The 17,471-nt window shown below is 43.6% G+C and overlaps 2 protein-coding genes, 2 long non-coding RNA genes and 3 other non-coding genes across 10 annotated transcripts in view; 3 read left to right on the top strand and 4 right to left on the bottom strand.

Moving 5' to 3' along the window:
* The window catches only part of LOC132908881 (uncharacterized), a 30,145-nt gene extending 16,097 nt beyond the window's left edge, over positions 1-14,048 (bottom strand). For 2 of the 4 annotated variants that reach the window (XM_060963277.1, XM_060963280.1), the window contains exon 1: positions 4,295-4,599. The gene's annotated coding sequence lies outside the window, so the exon portion shown is untranslated. Of the gene's footprint in view, positions 1-4,294; positions 4,600-13,673 lie in introns of those variants that run through there. The other 2 variants (XM_060963278.1, XM_060963279.1) reach the window with 2 other exon arrangements.
* On the top strand, positions 624-17,347 carry LOC132908896 (uncharacterized). Its single transcript, XR_009658451.1, has 2 exons — positions 624-947; positions 17,020-17,347. It is a non-coding gene; the product is annotated as an uncharacterized LOC132908896 (long non-coding RNA).
* Positions 7,047-7,120, top strand: Trnan-guu (transfer RNA asparagine (anticodon GUU)). The gene has a single exon. It is a non-coding gene; the product is annotated as a tRNA-Asn (tRNA).
* Positions 7,454-7,526, bottom strand: Trnak-cuu (transfer RNA lysine (anticodon CUU)). The gene has a single exon. It is a non-coding gene; the product is annotated as a tRNA-Lys (tRNA).
* On the bottom strand, positions 8,503-8,584 carry Trnas-gcu (transfer RNA serine (anticodon GCU)). Its single transcript has one exon. It is a non-coding gene; the product is annotated as a tRNA-Ser (tRNA).
* Positions 8,583-11,721, bottom strand: LOC132908891 (uncharacterized). The gene is made up of 2 exons (XM_060963308.1): positions 10,852-11,721; positions 8,583-9,942 (listed from the first exon to the last, which is right to left on the bottom strand). Exons 1-2 carry the CDS (start codon positions 11,263-11,265, stop codon positions 9,502-9,504), a joined length of 855 nt encoding a protein of 284 aa, XP_060819291.1. The 5' UTR covers positions 11,266-11,721; the 3' UTR covers positions 8,583-9,501.
* LOC132908897 (uncharacterized) lies at positions 12,331-14,288 on the top strand. Its single transcript, XR_009658452.1, has 2 exons — positions 12,331-12,652; positions 12,747-14,288. It is a non-coding gene; the product is annotated as an uncharacterized LOC132908897 (long non-coding RNA).
* Positions 17,348-17,471: the final 124 nt, after the last annotated feature.

Here is a 17,471-nt window from a genome sequence, read left to right as displayed (position 1 = left end):
CAGACTGTCGCGACAGCGCGAAGCGAGTCGACGCGATACCGCGTCTTCTCGAGAAATCGAGAACGGGAGAAAAGGAACGAGATCGTCGAGAAAAAGTAGTCGTGGGCCCGGAGAGATCGCGACTGGTAGACGAGCGGAAGAGACGCGAAAAAGCGAGTACCGGCTAACGGCTAGCTAGAAAGACGGGATTCGGAAAGGGTTCGATCGAGCAGCCGCGTGGGTGGTTCGGAGCGCGGCGGAGGTAGCGACCACGACCGTGCCGGGGCAAACGTTGGTCGTCATGGCAACTCTCGCAGCTCTCGCCCCGGGCAACCCCCGGCGGATCTACGGGTCGATCCCATCGATCGATCGATCGGAGAGATCTCGAGCCAAGCAACGTTCGTTTTTCACGAGATCTGTTTTCTCGTCCGAACGACATGCCGCGGCTCGACCCTCGCTCATCACCACCCCCGCGTTTTCTCGAAACATTTCCCTTTCAGGCGTAAACTCGAACGAGGAACAAAACAAGTCGGTCGCCGCGATTTCACGGTTCGAGTCTCGATCGGTTTGCTCGTTGACCGCTCGGATCGATCCGGCGCGCCATCTTCTTTTCCCGGTTGTCGTCGCCGTTGCCATTACCATTGTATTCCTGATACTTCCGACGACTATGCTTCTTCACAGAAGCGTATCTCGCGTTTGTTTCGCGAGAAGTCGCACAACGCGATCGATCGAGTTGCGCTCGATCCATATCGTTTATATTATCTATGTCTAAATACGATTCCGAGTACGTAATAACGTTAACACTGTGAGTCATCGACGACGGTTCACGGGCACATACGCGATCGCAACCGCGCGTTTGTTTCTGACCCGAACGACTTGTTCCGCTCGAGTTGGACAATTGCCAAAATTATGTAACTCCATGATAACGCGGCCACAAGTGCGGTGACTCTGAGGTAATTATTTAGAAAGTTTACTGCCATCTTGAACGAATAATTCTTTTAATATACGTGACGTGTAATTTAACATATTTAATATAAGATTCCGAATGACATTTTCCTGTACATATAACCGTCGCTCGGTCTTAGTTTTCGATGAATTTACAAAAAATTGTCTCTACTACTACAGCGAAGTCTGCCTATGATAATTGTGCGTTCGTACAGCGTATGCGTGTTTCGCGGAGACTGGATAAAGTAACGCCTAAACCAAACCTAATTCTTATCTTTTGTTTATAGTTTTTATAGGCCCGGGTATCATTCTATCCGGTTGCCTCGCGGTAACCGGCAAACTAATACCAACGCATACGTTGTCACGGACGCACAATACAGACAAAATTCGCTGGAATGGTACCGGTAGGATTTTTTCAAATATCCGAGAACTAAAAATTTCCGGTAGTAACGTGCGAAGCAAAATGTTGTTCAGACTGTTGATTTCTACAACGCGTGTTAAAAGGTCGTCGAAATCCAAATTGACGACAGCTCTCTAAATTGTAATTACCGATCATGATCATCGTCTGTTTAGCGAATTTCGTTGCGAAATCGGTCGATGCGACACAGTGAGAAAGTTTGTTTTGTTAGGGAAGCGACTGGATCCGTGACTGGGGAAAAATATGAAGAGAAGAGGATATGACAAACGTCGGTCAGGGTCAAGGACACGAGGTAAAGCTTGGTTCGGTCCCAGGCAGAAAATCGGCCGAGAGTTCTCGCAGCGGTACAGCTATCGTTATGTAATCGCTCAATTTAGGATATTTTGCTGTATCGTGAATCAAGCTATAAAATAAAACATTACGTGTAACTTTGTTCTACATAAAAGATATAACTTAGAAAAAACGAAGCTGGCACCCCGCTGGGGGTAGCCACCCACATGCTATATTTATTTTTATTTTATTTTTTTTTTCTCCACCAATAAGATATAACACTTTACCAAATGTCCATACGGACAAATTGTAAAATAACCAAAAAAAAAAAAAAAAAAAAAAAAAAACTGTTCTCGAAGAAGGCGCGAACTTAAGAAGTCGTGTCCGCTGCTATTCGAATATCCGAATTGGGATCAGGAGGAATACAACGCGAAACGATTCGACCGTCGATGGTTCGCGCGTGTATGTAATACCGATTAACGTTGGTACCTCGATAAAATGAAAAGCTAATTTGTAGGTTCATTAGGTTCATTGGAATAAAGGATAACGGGTGTTCCCTTCCTAGAACACGGTTTTTTCCCCGAAGGATTCTCGTGACAATGGCGCGAGGTGAAAATATGCGCGTTAGAAAAATATACGAAACGATTGGCACGATTGACGGCCGGTTGGCGACTCGCCAGTGTGTAGATACTCGCCGTGCGTAGACGCCTGTATTCCAATACTCTGCGACCTTGCCCGGCTTTCTTCAAGAGCTTCGGTTCGGTTTATCGAAAGCCTAAAACGAGAAAACGATCCTCGATATACATACAGTATACGTACGTAGAGTGACTTTTCTTCCATTAATCGACGAGCTGAAACACAAACGATCGAGAGTCGCAAGAGCAATTTATTCGAAGTTTTATACGACTGGTTAGCAAATTTAAACGAAACGTTAATCGGGATAGAGGCCGAGAGAAATAGCAAAAGGCGTCCCCTTTGCTCTAGTTGTTGGCGCACCCTCTATTGGAACGGCTAATTCGAGCCAACTACCCTCCACGAGGATCTTCGTGACCAAAAATAATCCATCCATCCATTCGCTCGTCCGCGTCTATTGGTCGTGTGACGCGCGATGCGACGGCTCGCATTCATCAGACTCGCGTTACGAATAGATACTCGACAGGAGAATCTTAGTCTCGCCTTTCTCAGATCCGACGAATGCCAATCTTCGGAATAAAGCACACCGATGCACCGATGTCGATTACGCACCACTACCCCTACCGCGGACTAACTTATCTCGTTCGCACTTGTCTTCTCCCTTTTGCGTTTCCTCTTTGAGCGTTTCCTTCGCAAGCTGATTCCAGTGACAGTCATTTCCTGTCTGTCACCACTTTGCTTCGAGTAGACTTCTGTACGAAATTTTCAGATTGATAAACTCTTGGCGCGCCTTTCTTCGTTCAGCCTTTTTATTTCTCTGCCTTTCGAGAAACGCCACGCCTTAGCGCGCGATATTCCCGGGAATAAATGATATCGCACGTCGGCTCGCGTTTCCGGCCGCGAGAGCCGTGCCGTATCGCACGATAGGACGCGTTCATCGAGTATCTCGACCACGTATTATTCTCGAAGAAGAAGATATTCTACCCTTCGACACGACTCTCGGTAACGTTAATCGTTCCCCGAGTTGTCTTACTCGCGATAACGCGAACTCTCTCTCTCTCTCTCTCTCTCTGCCATTCCATGTTTCCATCCGCGAAAATATTTCCTGGAAATTCGACTCGTATCCAGAGGAGCGTAAACAATGAAACGATATCTAGCGAAAAGTTATGGTGGAGTTGCTGCTTGATAAAAAGAAAGAAAAGCAGAAAAGGAGGGAACAAGCATTTTTATAGTTTCCATGTTCCGTAGACGCGGTCGCTCTCCGAGAGACTGAAACTGATTGGTCCTTGGTTCTATGGAACGCGACGCGAGATCTATTTTCGTTTCTTTGTTCAAAATTCCTTCGAGACTGTAGATATTTACACCGCGTCCGATCAACCGTTTGAATAACTGGAAAATCGCGACGAACCTTTCGCTTCGCCCATATCGTCCCGTCCTAGGTGTTCTCCTCGTGTGGAATTGGTCCGCAATACGCGAACGTATATAGGTTATGTAACGATAATGGCTAGCGTGCGACGGACTCGAGCGCACTGGATTCGGAAAACCGCGCAAACGACGGTTACCACACTTGCCATGACCGAACTAAAGTTATTCGTCTACGTTCGTTTTGTCGGTACGAAACGACGTTTACGTGCTTTCTCTCTCGGACAAGAAAACGCATGCAACGACGACGGCAGCTTTTACGCGTCGACGCATCGTATTGCAACGACCCACCGTCTATTGTACAACCTTTAACCCGCGTTATTCTCCAAATATTACATCACAGTATCGTCGCTTTTATCGCCGCGTTAATAAGATTACGGCATTAAGATTCTTTTCTAGGAGGTAAGAGGCGACACAATCGCCAATAAGATCTCGTTTATTTAGTATGTAGTAGAGAGAAAGTTTTATGTTCAGATGCTAGGAGACAAATCTGATCCGAATCGCGGTCATTCGTCCATAAACGAGTAAAGCGTAGAGAGATGACTGACGATTGAGAAGCTTTCGGTGGAATAACGAACGTCGAGGAATTTGGATCTCGGAAGGAACGTATTCGAAGTAATGCTTTACCTTGCTTTCCATCGAACGTCATCCTCCATCAGTTACGATCTCTTCGTGCGCTTCGAAAATACCGAAATCCGCCGATCTCGATCAAGTTCTCCGTGAATCGAACGGTTACTCAACGATTCCACATTGTAGAAATTGAAACGCGTGAAAAGATGCGCGTCACTTCTTACGCGAGACGCGTTGTATGGACCGTTCGAGAAGAGCAAGAGGCACGGCCGCAGTGCGGCCGGCACGCGACACTCTGATACTACGAGAATAAAACCTCCTACCTCAGTGACCGTTCCGACGAGACTGAGCGCCGCCGACTACGCACCCTTATTGGGTGGGCACGTTGCAGGGCCGTACTCGAATGGGGTGCTCTCCCTCTATACTCTATGTACTCCCTTCCACCTGATACTGTCCGCTTCTGTCAAGCTCTTTCTCGTCGATACGAGCCATCCCACCGTCTCACTCGGAATATCGACACGAACTAGAGAGCACGAACCGTCTTTCGAATCCTACCTGATTTCGTGCTCCTCTCGCTCTCGCGACTGACGGAAACCCACTGATTCTTACCGCTCTGCCGTTCTCGACAGCTGACAAACCTAGACGACTCGATGGAGTTCGATGTCCGACAATTATTATGTACATTATTGTACATACATACATACGTAGCTGTGCCTTTTGCGTGTCCATGATATCCTCTACGAGAAAACGCACGATCTTAAATAAATCGATGTTACAGCGTTGACACGATTATGTAGTATATATATATATATATATATATATATATATATATATATATATATATATATAATGTATGCTATACGAGCACGACCAGTGAACGACGAGCGATACGTCCCTGTGCAAGAGTGGCTAAACGGGACGACACCCTTCGACAACGTAGGGTAGCCAGATCCAATCGAGGGGACTTTGGAGAATTCCCGCTCTCATTTCGTCGAGTATTACCGTAGAAACGATCTCTTTCGATTTTACGATGCATTTTCGTGAGATCGATGCTGCGCGATTCTCGGCATAGAATAACTGTTTCCTTCTTCTCATCTTCTTCGGTTTAACGAGAAGGAACCATTTAGTTTGAATTATCATTTAGCGACCTTTTCGACTTTGTGCCTCCCATTGTTTGTGGCTCTTCGTGGCTTTCGACAAAGCGACGTCGAACCGTCTCAAAGTATCGAAACCTTCGGCTTTTATACTGCCAAATGAATACCTTTCAGGGTTGCATCGCGAACAAAAAGGAAGATTATCGATTGCTCGGTCGAATGACTGCCCCTAGCTTTCTCGCATTTACATGCTCGACTTTCCCATTCGACTAAATCCGAATCCGTCTGCCTTCGACGCCAAACGTTGGAATGTTGCCTCGCGTCAATTTTACTCTACACCCTCGCTCCCAAATCTCCCTTTTTAATCTTTTGACAGCGAAAAAAAAAAAAACGAGAAAGGAAATTGGGGGCACAAACGTGAATTCGTCGAGACGATAATTACGTAGGTATCTCACCAGAGGGATGCGATATTATCCGTATACGAGTTGGCACTGTTTCGAGCCTGGATTTTTGCCAGGATAAATATTGATCTTGTCGCGTCCGAGGATCCTCTCGACTTCACTCGATTCGATTCGACGATTGACACGTGTTACGCGGCCGAGCTTCGAAACTGGTGCGCTACCTTCTTCGCTATCTCTTCCCGCTTGCACCACAGAGACAAAGGAGCGCAAGGAGTAGCAACGATTCGATTAAGCTCGAGCGTAACGTAATAATCGAACGCGATTCGAAATTCCATTTTGTACAATTACGTTTTGCCAGCGAAATTTTCAGCGAAAAATCTGGATAATTTATTTGATTGCGTGCATAATTAAAGGAGAAAGAAGAAGAAATAGAAATAGAAAAGGAAGAATGGGAAGGATAGTTTGAGGCGGAACCGCGGGAACGGTACAAAGAAAGACTGCCTACAGTTTACTGCATAAGATCGCGCGAACGACAATTCATGGCTCGTTGACAAGGCACGTTGACGAAGGGCTATCGTCGTCCTCCGCTCTCTCTCTCTCTCTCTCTCTCTCTCTCTCTCTTGCTTGAGCTTGGCTTCGCGATCGACTCTTTTCGCTTGATCCGTGTAGACGCGGCCCGCTAGCGAAACTAACGGGAAAGGATAACGAGCCCTTTACGAGAGTCCGCTCGTTGCGTTCCCAACGAACCTTCCGCAAACACCCTTCGTCGTTCTGGCAACACCCTCGAACTCGCTTCAAGGTTCCCGCTACGAAACACCCAGCCACAGCCTCCGTGATTGTTCTTTTCTCCATCGAGCAGTCACGCGCACAGCTTTCCTTTCGCGTGTCTTGCTTTCGGCTAAGCGGTGTGTATACGCAGCCCTTTCACCGACACACACGTTATTCGTTCAACCACTCAAATTCATTTAAACGAGCATCGCGCCGACCTAATTCACCGTGAGATTCTGCTGCTATCTCGAGCAGACTTAGATACGTACTTGCGTGTGCAGCCTTTAGATGCACGCGCGACCAAATTGCTCGCATTCTACTTCCGAGTATGTATCGTCTAATTGGGTGGAATACGAAAAGAAACGCGCGTTCCCGGCTTCGAATGTATCGACCTTTTCCACGATTAGATGTTTCTTTTACCCTATCCCATACATTGTATTATCGCATGGATGTAGATTACGCTACTATTTATCGTTGTCAGTTCCATTACTTGTAATTTGATACATTTAATAGAGCTACGATATGTTAAAACCGACGAAACAAGTTGCCTCCGTGGCGCAATCGGCTAGCGCGTTCGGCTGTTAACCGAAAGGTTGGTGGTTCGAGCCCACCCGGGGGCGAATTTCTCTTTTGTTACATCGACCCCTTTCGAGCGAGAACTTTATAAATGACCATGAATATTGTACGTATATGTTGCATCAAACAAGTATAATTTTTTTTTATGGTACTTCGTCCGAAAAGTTGCAAAGCTAAATCTATACCAATTTCAAACGGACGAAGCAAACGGAACTGAAAATCATCCCCTAGTATCGTCTTCTTTTCTTCCTCCTTGTTCCATTATTTTTGAACTTATTTGATATCAAAGCGAAAAAAATAGATCTACATAATTTAAAAAAAAAACAACGTATATTTTAATAAGCAAATCTTACCGATACAGCAACAAAAAATAATTTCGCCCAACGTGGGGCTCGAACCCACGACCCTGAGATTAAGAGTCTCATGCTCTACCGACTGAGCTAGCCGGGCTGTAATTTTTTGTCATCTTTGATATAACAAACTACGTGTATTACGTACTAATAAAACTGCCTAACTAACAAGTAAATTTTTTCGATACTATCGTCGACAATACTTTCAGTGCTCGATTCTTGCGAATGTTTCGTAATAGATGCAAAACGTGGGTTACGGAATAAGTTGCAAATTTTTGCTTAACGCCATCGTTTATTCGACGAGATCAAGTACCGATGATAACTTACTTCACGTTTTACACTAAAAAGGTTTTCGTAATTTCTCGATTTATGTATGGCGATAATGTGCTGTAACGTAAACGCCTGAAACTTTTAGAGCAATTTTCTTGTTTTACGAGGCTTTCTAAGGTTTTATCCGAGAGCAAACTAAAGTTGGCTATATCTCTGGTGTGTCTCTTAAGATCTTGTCGGTATATAGATAAATAATACATGTTTCTGGATATAGTTTTTCTGACACCATTCGAAAGTTAATGCTCGACGTAGAGCGACGTCTCTAGACCCTGAAACGCATCTGATATACGTCTTTCTAGACGCAACGCAACTTAGATCGAAAATCTTGTTTGACCAAACATACCATCCACTTTCAGGCAAGATCCTATCGAGAACATTAATGACGGACACGCATAATTTTCTACCATTTTGGTTATGATCTATGGTGTTCCACGCAACCACGTTAACCATATGGAATTCAAATCTAGGCGGAAACCATCAGAATCTCAACATTTATTTTTATACTTTACTTTTAAAGTTATTATATCCATATACGTATGTATGTATATCAACCTATCTTTCTCTCTTTGTGCAGCAAAGTTTTTATTCGATCTTTTCTTTCATATTAATTTTTAAACAAATTTAATTTTTTCCTCGATCGAAACATATTTATCGATGACAATGAAAAGTGGTAGATACTCGGATAATCGAAAAAAAATATTAGAAACAGGGAAAACAAAAAAGGAAAAAGGTACGAAAAAACCGACCGACGAGGATGGGATTCGAACCCACGCGTGCAGAGCACATTGGATTAGCAGTCCAACGCCTTAACCACTCGGCCACCTCGTCAACCGTTAACTTTTTATTTCAATACACAGAACATGATACATAAAAAATTTCTCAAACAATTTATTGTTATTAAATAAGCTAATCTTGAATCACAAAGGGTAATTGTGTTTCGACTGATAATTATAACGTCTCGATAATGTCATTTTCCTATGCGACCGATTTAATGCAACGTGGCTACGTAATCTACGATCTAAGATCTAAGATCTAGTATCTCGTTTAAGCTTAAACCATCGTATCGGCAAGAGAACTTCGACGATACCTGGTTCGGATGTAATACAACTGACTGACCGATTACACGAAACTTTTATCGGAAAGGTTTAAAGCTACTTGGATCGGAGTTGGGCGATGGAGGAATTCATCGGGATGGACTCGCTGTGGGAAAGCGAAAACGAAATGGCAAATTCCTGGAAAAGGTGTATCAAGAGACTAGTCGTAATTAGGATATAAATGTTGCTATAAAACGAATAATTATGGAACGGTGGACTGATCTCGAGTAGAAAACAGAAGAAAGAATAAAAATAGAAATCGTTATCATCTGCTGTTACAAAGAAACTGGTTTATTCGTATGAAAAATACGTATGTATCGTGGTGCACTGGTTTTTCACGTGTAGGAAAACAAAAGGTCTTGTTTCATTGGCTGGCTGCCAGAATTGACTTGTCTGCAATGCGACCTGTCTGCCATTCTCGCGAGCAAATTTGTCGAGGTTGTGTTTCGTTCGACCGGCAGCCGATGGTCCGCTGTTCTTCCCTGACCATTGGATACAAACACGCGCGTTAGTTTGGATCAAAGATGCGACCGGGTATGCAGCTTAACGGAGAGACAGGGAATGAATAGCGTAAACGAACGTAAAACATACGTGAGTGTTGGAGGAGAACAAACGAGGGAGAAACGGACGCCGGTGATCGATCGGTGATATTCAACGATCGCCCATTACTAAGAAGCAACGAGAAGATACTTTTTCCGTGAGACAAGTAGCTTCTTCCAAGGTGCCGAGATTAGCTCTCAAGAGGACCTCCGCGATTACTTTCTCGGCGATAATACTTTGACGAGGCATCGATTTCCTCAATTTGCCAGCCACATAACGACCAAACGTCTCGAAATGGTCGTCCGTTACAGAGCTGACAAACTGTCTCGGAGAGATTTCACACGTCGAGTCCTTCGGCTGACGATCTTGAAAGCTTTCCGGTTGTTGATGAGATTTCCTTCTGAGAGGATCGGCCGATGCGGAGGTGGAAATTCTTCTGGCGTACGAGCCCTCGGTTTCAAGGATGATCGGTTGAAACGCCGGAGCAGAGCTAGCTGCCGGGGACGGTACAGGTGACGGTGGCTCGATCTTGTCTACGTCCGTTTGCACAGACTAGAAAACAGTTACGTTGCCAACTGTAATTCAATGCTAGCGATATGGCTATGGTGTATCGATCAAAGTACGCGTATATGTATAACGATCAACGAACGAACGCGATACAAACAGAGTCCAACGTCCGAACGAACCATTCGATACGTCGTTGCACTGACTCGCGTTGTTACGTTCCGCCTTATCGTATCGCGTTGTTATGTTCTATCTTATCGTATCGCGTCGTATCGTGTCGTATGGTATCGGGTCGTATCACGTCGCGTTGAGTTTGCTTTCAATGAAATAAAAATGCTTTCCAACTTGCATAATCTTACACACCAAGTATTCGTGGAAGATTGTATCAAATATACGAATATATGGACGAACAAACCAACATTTCGAATTTCATTTTCATTAAAACGTAATTCTCGGCGCATCGTAGCGCTCGTCGAGTTTTCCGATCGATAAAGTCCCGTAAAGAGGAAGAGAAATAGATAGAGCGAAGGTTAAAAAGAAATTAAAAAGCGAGACTAAAAATGGCAGGAAAGAAAGGATAAAAAGAGGAAGAAACGAGCTTGTTGCTCGTATCGAAGAGACGTATTGCTCGCGAAATATTTATCTTCTCGTTCTCACCGTACTTACTACATTCGTGACGTACGACGACGTTACAGAACGAAACGCAACTTGACGCCTTTCGTTACTTGTTCGCCAACGGATAAATTTGATTTTTCAAAAAAATTAAAATACCAAAAGCTTGCGTGTTCGTTTAAGAATACAGAAGTAAAAGTAGAGTGCAAATGGGCATAGATAATAACGAATGGGAGGGGAAGAGAAGGGACGGTTTAAGGGGGGAGGGAGAGCGAAAGCGAGAGAGTGCGAGAGTCTCGATTTGCGCAGTCTCGGTAACTCGAGAAAAATTGCACGAGGTCGTACCATCATCTCCTCTTGAGAGAGATCCGTTGGGTTAACCAAAGCATTCTTAAAGTCTCTCTCTTCGTCCAGTGGACTCGTTTCGTTTTGTTCCGCTACAAACTTTAAAATATCATAGTACCATAACGAAGATCTGTATCGTAGTCGAGGATTCTGGACCATCTTTTGCGAATTTCGCACCTTTTTGTATTCCCTTCTGAACGCGGTTCTAAGCGTGTTGATTTTTCGTATGACAGTATCTTTGTCCGCGATCGGATTAACCTCCCTCAATTTTTCCACGAGAGCGTCATAAGCACGATTTCGAAGTATCCTGTCCTTGTATCCCCTATACCTGACCTGCCACAAGCAGCGGAAACTACGGTACAGGTGAATGAATTCCGCCAGGAAATCATGCGAGTATCCGACCAAATCCGACATGTTGCTTGGTTCGCGCGGATACGATTCCCAAGGAAGTCGATCAGAAATCGATCTTCGGCTTTTCGATCAATTCATGCACTTACGAAATTGCGTGTTTTTATATAGGTGTACGGTCTTTGGAAGAACGTAACGCGATCTTCTCGCCACGCGGTTCACTTACGATCGAACGACGAACGCGAGCACAAGTAAGATAAACGTAGCGTGGATGACCGCGCTCGACGTTCGACTGAGGGGCCACCAGTCCACACGAGTCCACAGGCCGCTTTTCAAACGGACGATCGTCAGATGGTAGTCAGATGTCGATCGTATGCCTGCCTTTGGAAACGCGTACCTACGCGTTTGCACAAACCACCTTGTTGCCGACCAGATCTTTCTCCCTCCAACAATCAGAGGTTTGTTCGTGCTTGTACAAGCGGCCCTACCACGACAAGCGCTCTACGCCACTCTTTCATAATTACTCACATTCGTTTTCAACGCAGCAGTTTTTTCTTTATACTCCTCTCCTTCTTCTTCTTTTTTTTTTTTCTTCTATTTCCCTTCGAATTACATCGATTAAATAATTATCCCTTCTTTAATTCTTTCTACTTTTGCGTCAAGTTCTTCTTTATAAACTGATTCTTCGGGAGAGAGAGAAAGAGAGAGAGAGAGAGAGAGACGAAGACAAGGTTTCGATCGAAGTGTACGATTCGACTGGAATCAGTGCACTGCACTCAACGCGTTCACACTAGAGAACGTTTGACAGTCGTTGCGCGTAATCACGTGGTATTCTCGCGATCGTGTAACCGTTCACGACGAATTTTCAAATCGTAGAATGCTTAAAATTCGCACGGATCCAGTTGTACTTGAAGCGCTTTGTGTTTTACCAGGTTCGAGAAGGTTTGCGCAAACGCGAAGCGTGACACGAGGAACCGTGGCGAGGTGTTGAGGAGCAGGGTGAAGGCGAACCGACTCGATGGGTCTCTGTCTGCGTCCAATGAAAGCTATTTCCTGCTAGTGTTGCCAACGTGACCGTGCAAACATGTTTCACGAGTTGGTCGAGTGCGACAGTTTATGCACCGCCACGCCTCGACGTGTACCACTCGCGTTCTTAGTGCTTCGTACGCGTTAATTGTTGACGAAAGGTTACCGTTCGACGCTTGCCTCCAGACATTCCCACTTAAATAAATCTCGTGACAAATCTATCTGTTTTATCGCGAAACTAGCGAGCGCGCACGTGCAAACCACGCTGCATAGTCTCGCGGAATTGGTTACAGTTTCGAGATCGCGGAAAGTATCTCTGGAAAATCGAAATTACGAAATCCGAGAAGCAAACACGGCCGAAGGCCGGTTTCGCCAGATCGGAGGACGATAGCGCTGCCGCTATGTGCGAACCTTCGCGCCTTATAAGGTACTAGTCGCCAATTCGTTCGTCGCTCGATTCCCCGTCATCTCGATTCTCGCGATAAGTCTCCTTCGTCGTTGTTTATTTGTTTGTTTGTTAGTTATGCAATATCGGCTTAATCAAGCTATAGATTATACTGAATAATTTCCATTTTGAGTTCGAACATTCTAGCTCGATACATTTTTTCGTGCGATTTGCAAAACGTGTTTTGAAAAATAGGCTGAGGTAAAAGATCGAGAGAAAACGAGCAAGGGACTCGTGAGTCGTAGGAGGAAAGAGAAGAGAGGAGGAATGAAGAGAACGGAGAGGTGGGGCGAAAGTAAGCGGATATTATAAAAGGAGAAAGGCAACGATGTTTAAACGCGAAAGACGTACTTTCGCTTACAGATAACACGAGAAAACAAAATCATTGATATACAAATCGTTGTGCGATTTCGAGAAAGGGAGATTTAGATGGGAGGTGTCGGTGATGAGAGCGTCAAGTCAGAACGCTGTCGCTAAATCAACGTTTCTCTCGAAATGTAACGCAGACCCGATATATTTACACCAAATATGTCGTGAGTTGACATCAGTTACAGTCCAGAAAGCGATACCTCGTTCGAACGCCACGCACGTTAGTACACCAGTGTCAAAACATTTAAGGGCTTGCCTTTTCCCTTCCTATTTTCGTATCTCTTAGAATAAATTTACCTGTTTCCCAGAGTATCTTTTTTTTTTTTTTTTTTTTTTTTTTTTTTAAGTACTACTAACACGCCATTCGCTGAAAATGTATACCACGTACTATGTTGAGACAAAAATAATTTGGGAATTAGTCGATAACTCTGAGAATTACAAAGAAAATCTCTTTCGAGACAGCAATTACATATTTCGATCGATCGATTAAACGTGCGATTGCCAATCATTGTAAGTACATAAGGCGACTTAATTCGTATTAGCTCGAGCGCTGTTCTTCTCGTAATCGTTGAGCGAATTCACATCGTGAATAACCCAAAATTACATGTACATATGTTTGTTCGGTACCACTTACTTCGAGTCATCGACGAGCTCGCTGTTTTCCCATTTCTTCAAAAGGTTGTGTTTTCACCACCGAACCGCGTATCACGCATCATTTACCGATACCAGACAAATTTCTTTAATCGCAACACGCTTGAATCTGTGTGTGGAGAGATTTTAGCGGAGACTGCGATCCCTAACTTTTCGCGCACGCGCGTCAACGTGTACTTTGTTATCTTCGTATACGAATTTTTCACCGGTACCCTTGTGCTGATTTATTCTTCGGACTGCTTGGTAGATAAAAATTGAACGCGGCAGCTGAAAATTGCGGCCAGCAGCGTGCGTGCAAGTAGAAATCGTACCGGTGGAATGCACCGGTGGTTCGGACGCTAGCTAAAGTCTCACTGGCGAGACTGGCACCGTTGCGTTGCGTTGGTTCGTTTCACTCATCGTAGTCTTCCACTCGCTCGCTTTCGCGCGTTTATTCCGAGTGTGGCGTATGTTGGGCCGGGTCAGGCCGAGTCGACCAGGCCAGGCCAGGCCAGGGCAGGGCAGGGCAGGGCAGGGCAGGGCAGGGCAGGGCAGGGCAGGGTAGGGCCAGGCCAGGCCAGGGCAGGACCAGGCCGGCAATCGCCGCCATGTACCCAAACTATAATAGATAGCAGCACTGAATACACTTTGTTTATGTAAGCTGTTATGACGGCGTCTAGTTCAAGATCAAAATAAATGGAACTCAGAGTTTCGACTGCCAGTTCCTTTCGAAATACGACGCAACAACCCTTTTTCATCGAATATTACCTTGACGTATCTTGCTTTTTAAAGGAAAAAAAATGAAAATTTAGCAGTCGTTCTTCGTCCGAACTTGCAATGTGTGCGGGCGTGCGCGCGTGCGTGTATGTATTCTATATGCATGTATATGTACATATGTATGTATATGTACATATGTATGTATACGTATTTCGTGTTTATAGCAGCTTTAGTATTTTGTTTCTTAAAACTCAGTATAGAGACGATATCGAATGCAAAGCGATTTCGATTATAGAAGACGAACGATTATACAAGAAAGAGAGCAGACGTCGAGATAGCGAAAAAGGGAAGCGATTGCGTTTTTCTTTGTGATCAAAGAGAACCTCTGTCGGTCACCGAATCTGTTACCGAGTCGCTTGCTTTTCGTTCTCTGCATCGTTTGTCAAGAATCGCTTCAACTCCAATGTAAACGTGCTTTTTATTCGAAATTTCAGTTAGACGATACGACGACACATTCTCGGAAGGAAGATACGCGCGAACGAATTCAAAATGTTTATCGGTTTGGCAATGGATATCGTTCGAGATGCAGATACGATAAACTCGTCTCGAACAAATCTTTACACCTTTCTTCTCACATTCGAAAATATTGCATAAAACGCGCGTTGTTATACATTTGATTTTTTATTATTGCAATGTATTCGTTAGGTTTCGTACGGTTGAAAATTTGATTGGTCGAGTGGTTGATACGATGTAGGAAACCCACATCGGAATATGTATATAGACAAGAAACAGGAGATAGATAGGTTATGATCGTGTGCGATATTGCAACTGTTCAGGAAAGCGGTTTTATGGTTTGTTGGGAAAGAAGAAGACGAAAGGGAAACACCGTGAAAAAAAAAAAAAACGAAACGATGAACACTGAGTATGAGAAAGAAAGCAAAAGACAAAGAGGACGATGCTAATCCTCTTTGTATGGAAAAACCGAGTGGTCCGCCGAGCAGACTACGAAGCAGAGCAGACTTTCGAATAAGCTATTCAACCAGTGCAATATACCGTACAAATATAGCGTATCCCGTCTAGACGACGTGACTTTTCTATACAAACGAAAAGTTACCTCGTTATTTCGCGAGATTCCCATGGAGAGCGCGGCGAACGGTACGGAAAGGCAATACCGAGATGTTGAAGTAAGCAATTGGTCTTCTTTATCCGATTGTTTTCGCTCGTTAAGCAGCGATCGGCAGATTCCTGACGCTTATCGGAACAGCTAAAAGCTTTTTATCCACGCGGTGCTGCTCTACCGATTGTTCGCGTATAAGCTAACATTCCTCTTTTTTCCTCATCGCGGCGCGACGTCGTTGTCTAATAAATTCTACTTGAACAAAGACTAAAACGTTTCAGACCATACTCTGCGAGCTGTATCTAATAACCTGGTTTAATTAAAGCTATATTCAAAACCGGCTCGTCTACGAGTCATTTCTTCGATGTCCAATAACACAACTGAACGGTGAACAACCGCGAGGAACTGGTGCAAACTCGATTCGAACGACTTTATCTCAACGTATGGGACGTCCAATACCATTCCCTGTGAAAGAACATATTCTATAATGTTTGTATGACATCGAGTGACAGTTTGTTCCGATTGAATCATATGGAAAACAGTATAAAACTAGTGTAGTTTTCCAAGCCAAGGATTAAGCGGAAAACATAATAGGGGATCGATCGACGATTAATTGACAAATGTAGCATGTCGTAATTTACAATGTCACAAAAATTCCAATTGGTTCTGAACAAAGAATACTACCGATGATTAACGAGAAAACTCGAAAAATGGGCTTTAAACTCGGTATCTCGGTGAAAAGCTTTGTGTCACGCATACATCGTAGCTACAGAGCGATACGAAGGCAGACAATAGAGGGTAAAGTTATGTCAGAGAGAAAAAAGATATTGTGTACTGAAAGCTCTACTATGTCTACGATACGTTCCATCAATGACGCAGATTCGTGAAATGTATAGAATATTTTTTTTGCTCGGATGTTATACGTAGGTGTTATACGTATGCTCGATGAGAAAGTGATAGAAAGAATTTCGTAGCAGTGGTTGCAGCGATTGAGAAATTTTTATTTTTTACTCGTTCGTAATTCTCGAATAGTCGCAAAACGTACTATATCGGGATCGCAATCGTACAACGAATCGCAAAACTACCAACGAGAGGTTGAATATTTCAGTTCGATCGAATATTCCATAGTCTGTGATGTGAGTACCTCGTTATCGAACCTTGTCTACCATTACTATCTCACATTCTCGTTAACGGTAGTGCTTTTTCTCTGCGTATAATATTATGCATACTGAAGCTACATTTAAGATCAGGGCTTTATCTCAAACAATTTGTCACACCCGATTTGGTTGAAATTTTACAGAGAGTCTCGTTTTCCATTCGAAGGTTAAGACCTAAAATTTTGCGAAAAATATTTTCCCTCTTCAGTGTCACTTCTTGTAATCTTGAAAACTTTCATGCTTCGATTTGGTTAAAATTTTGAAAATAACTTCTTTTTAGATAGAAACAACATTTGAGGGAATGATTTTTGGTAATTCGAAAATTAAAATTTAAAATTTTGCGGAAAACATTTTACTAGCGCAATGTCACTCCCTGCGTTATCGATATAGCGATGAATGCAAGATTGGACAATGAAAATTTGAAGAAGGATATTTGCGGTAAGGATCATGAATCCTTGGTATGATAGATATGTACTTAAAGATATCCCTAATACTATATATCGTATTTTATATAATTTTGTTTTAGATCTTTTTAACCGGCCACCAAAAAGCGACTGGCAATCCTTGTTGGTGAGATCGTCCCTATTTTGAATAATTACCTTCATTTTATTTTGTAATCTACTTTATACATTTCAATTGGAGTAATGTTTAATTTTTATTGTTCGATAGGTATGACAGAACGCGGAGGAGGTAAGTATCACTTGGTAATATGCCCTGACAATAAACGCGACGAAACTATACTACTGTCGTTAATCAAGAAACACACCTTAGCTTTCGAGTCAGTAAAAATGCTTCTCGCAAAAGTTATTTT

This window comes from Bombus pascuorum, chromosome 7 (genome assembly GCF_905332965.1).
Source record: "Bombus pascuorum chromosome 7, iyBomPasc1.1, whole genome shotgun sequence".
In the NCBI taxonomy this organism is placed as follows: Eukaryota; Metazoa; Arthropoda; class Insecta; order Hymenoptera; family Apidae; genus Bombus; species Bombus pascuorum.
The sequence above is the reverse complement of the archived record's forward strand: the minus strand, read 5'-3'. Positions and strand labels throughout refer to the sequence as shown.

Coding starts and splice junctions, on each gene's coding strand:
- LOC132908891 (XM_060963308.1), bottom strand. CDS start 11,265: ATGTCGGATTTGGTCGGATACTCGCATGATTTCCTGGCGGAATTCATT. Junction 9,943..10,851: donor TCTCTCAAGAGGAGATGATG/GTACGACCTCGT, acceptor ACTGTTTTCTAG/TCTGTGCAAACGGACGTAGA.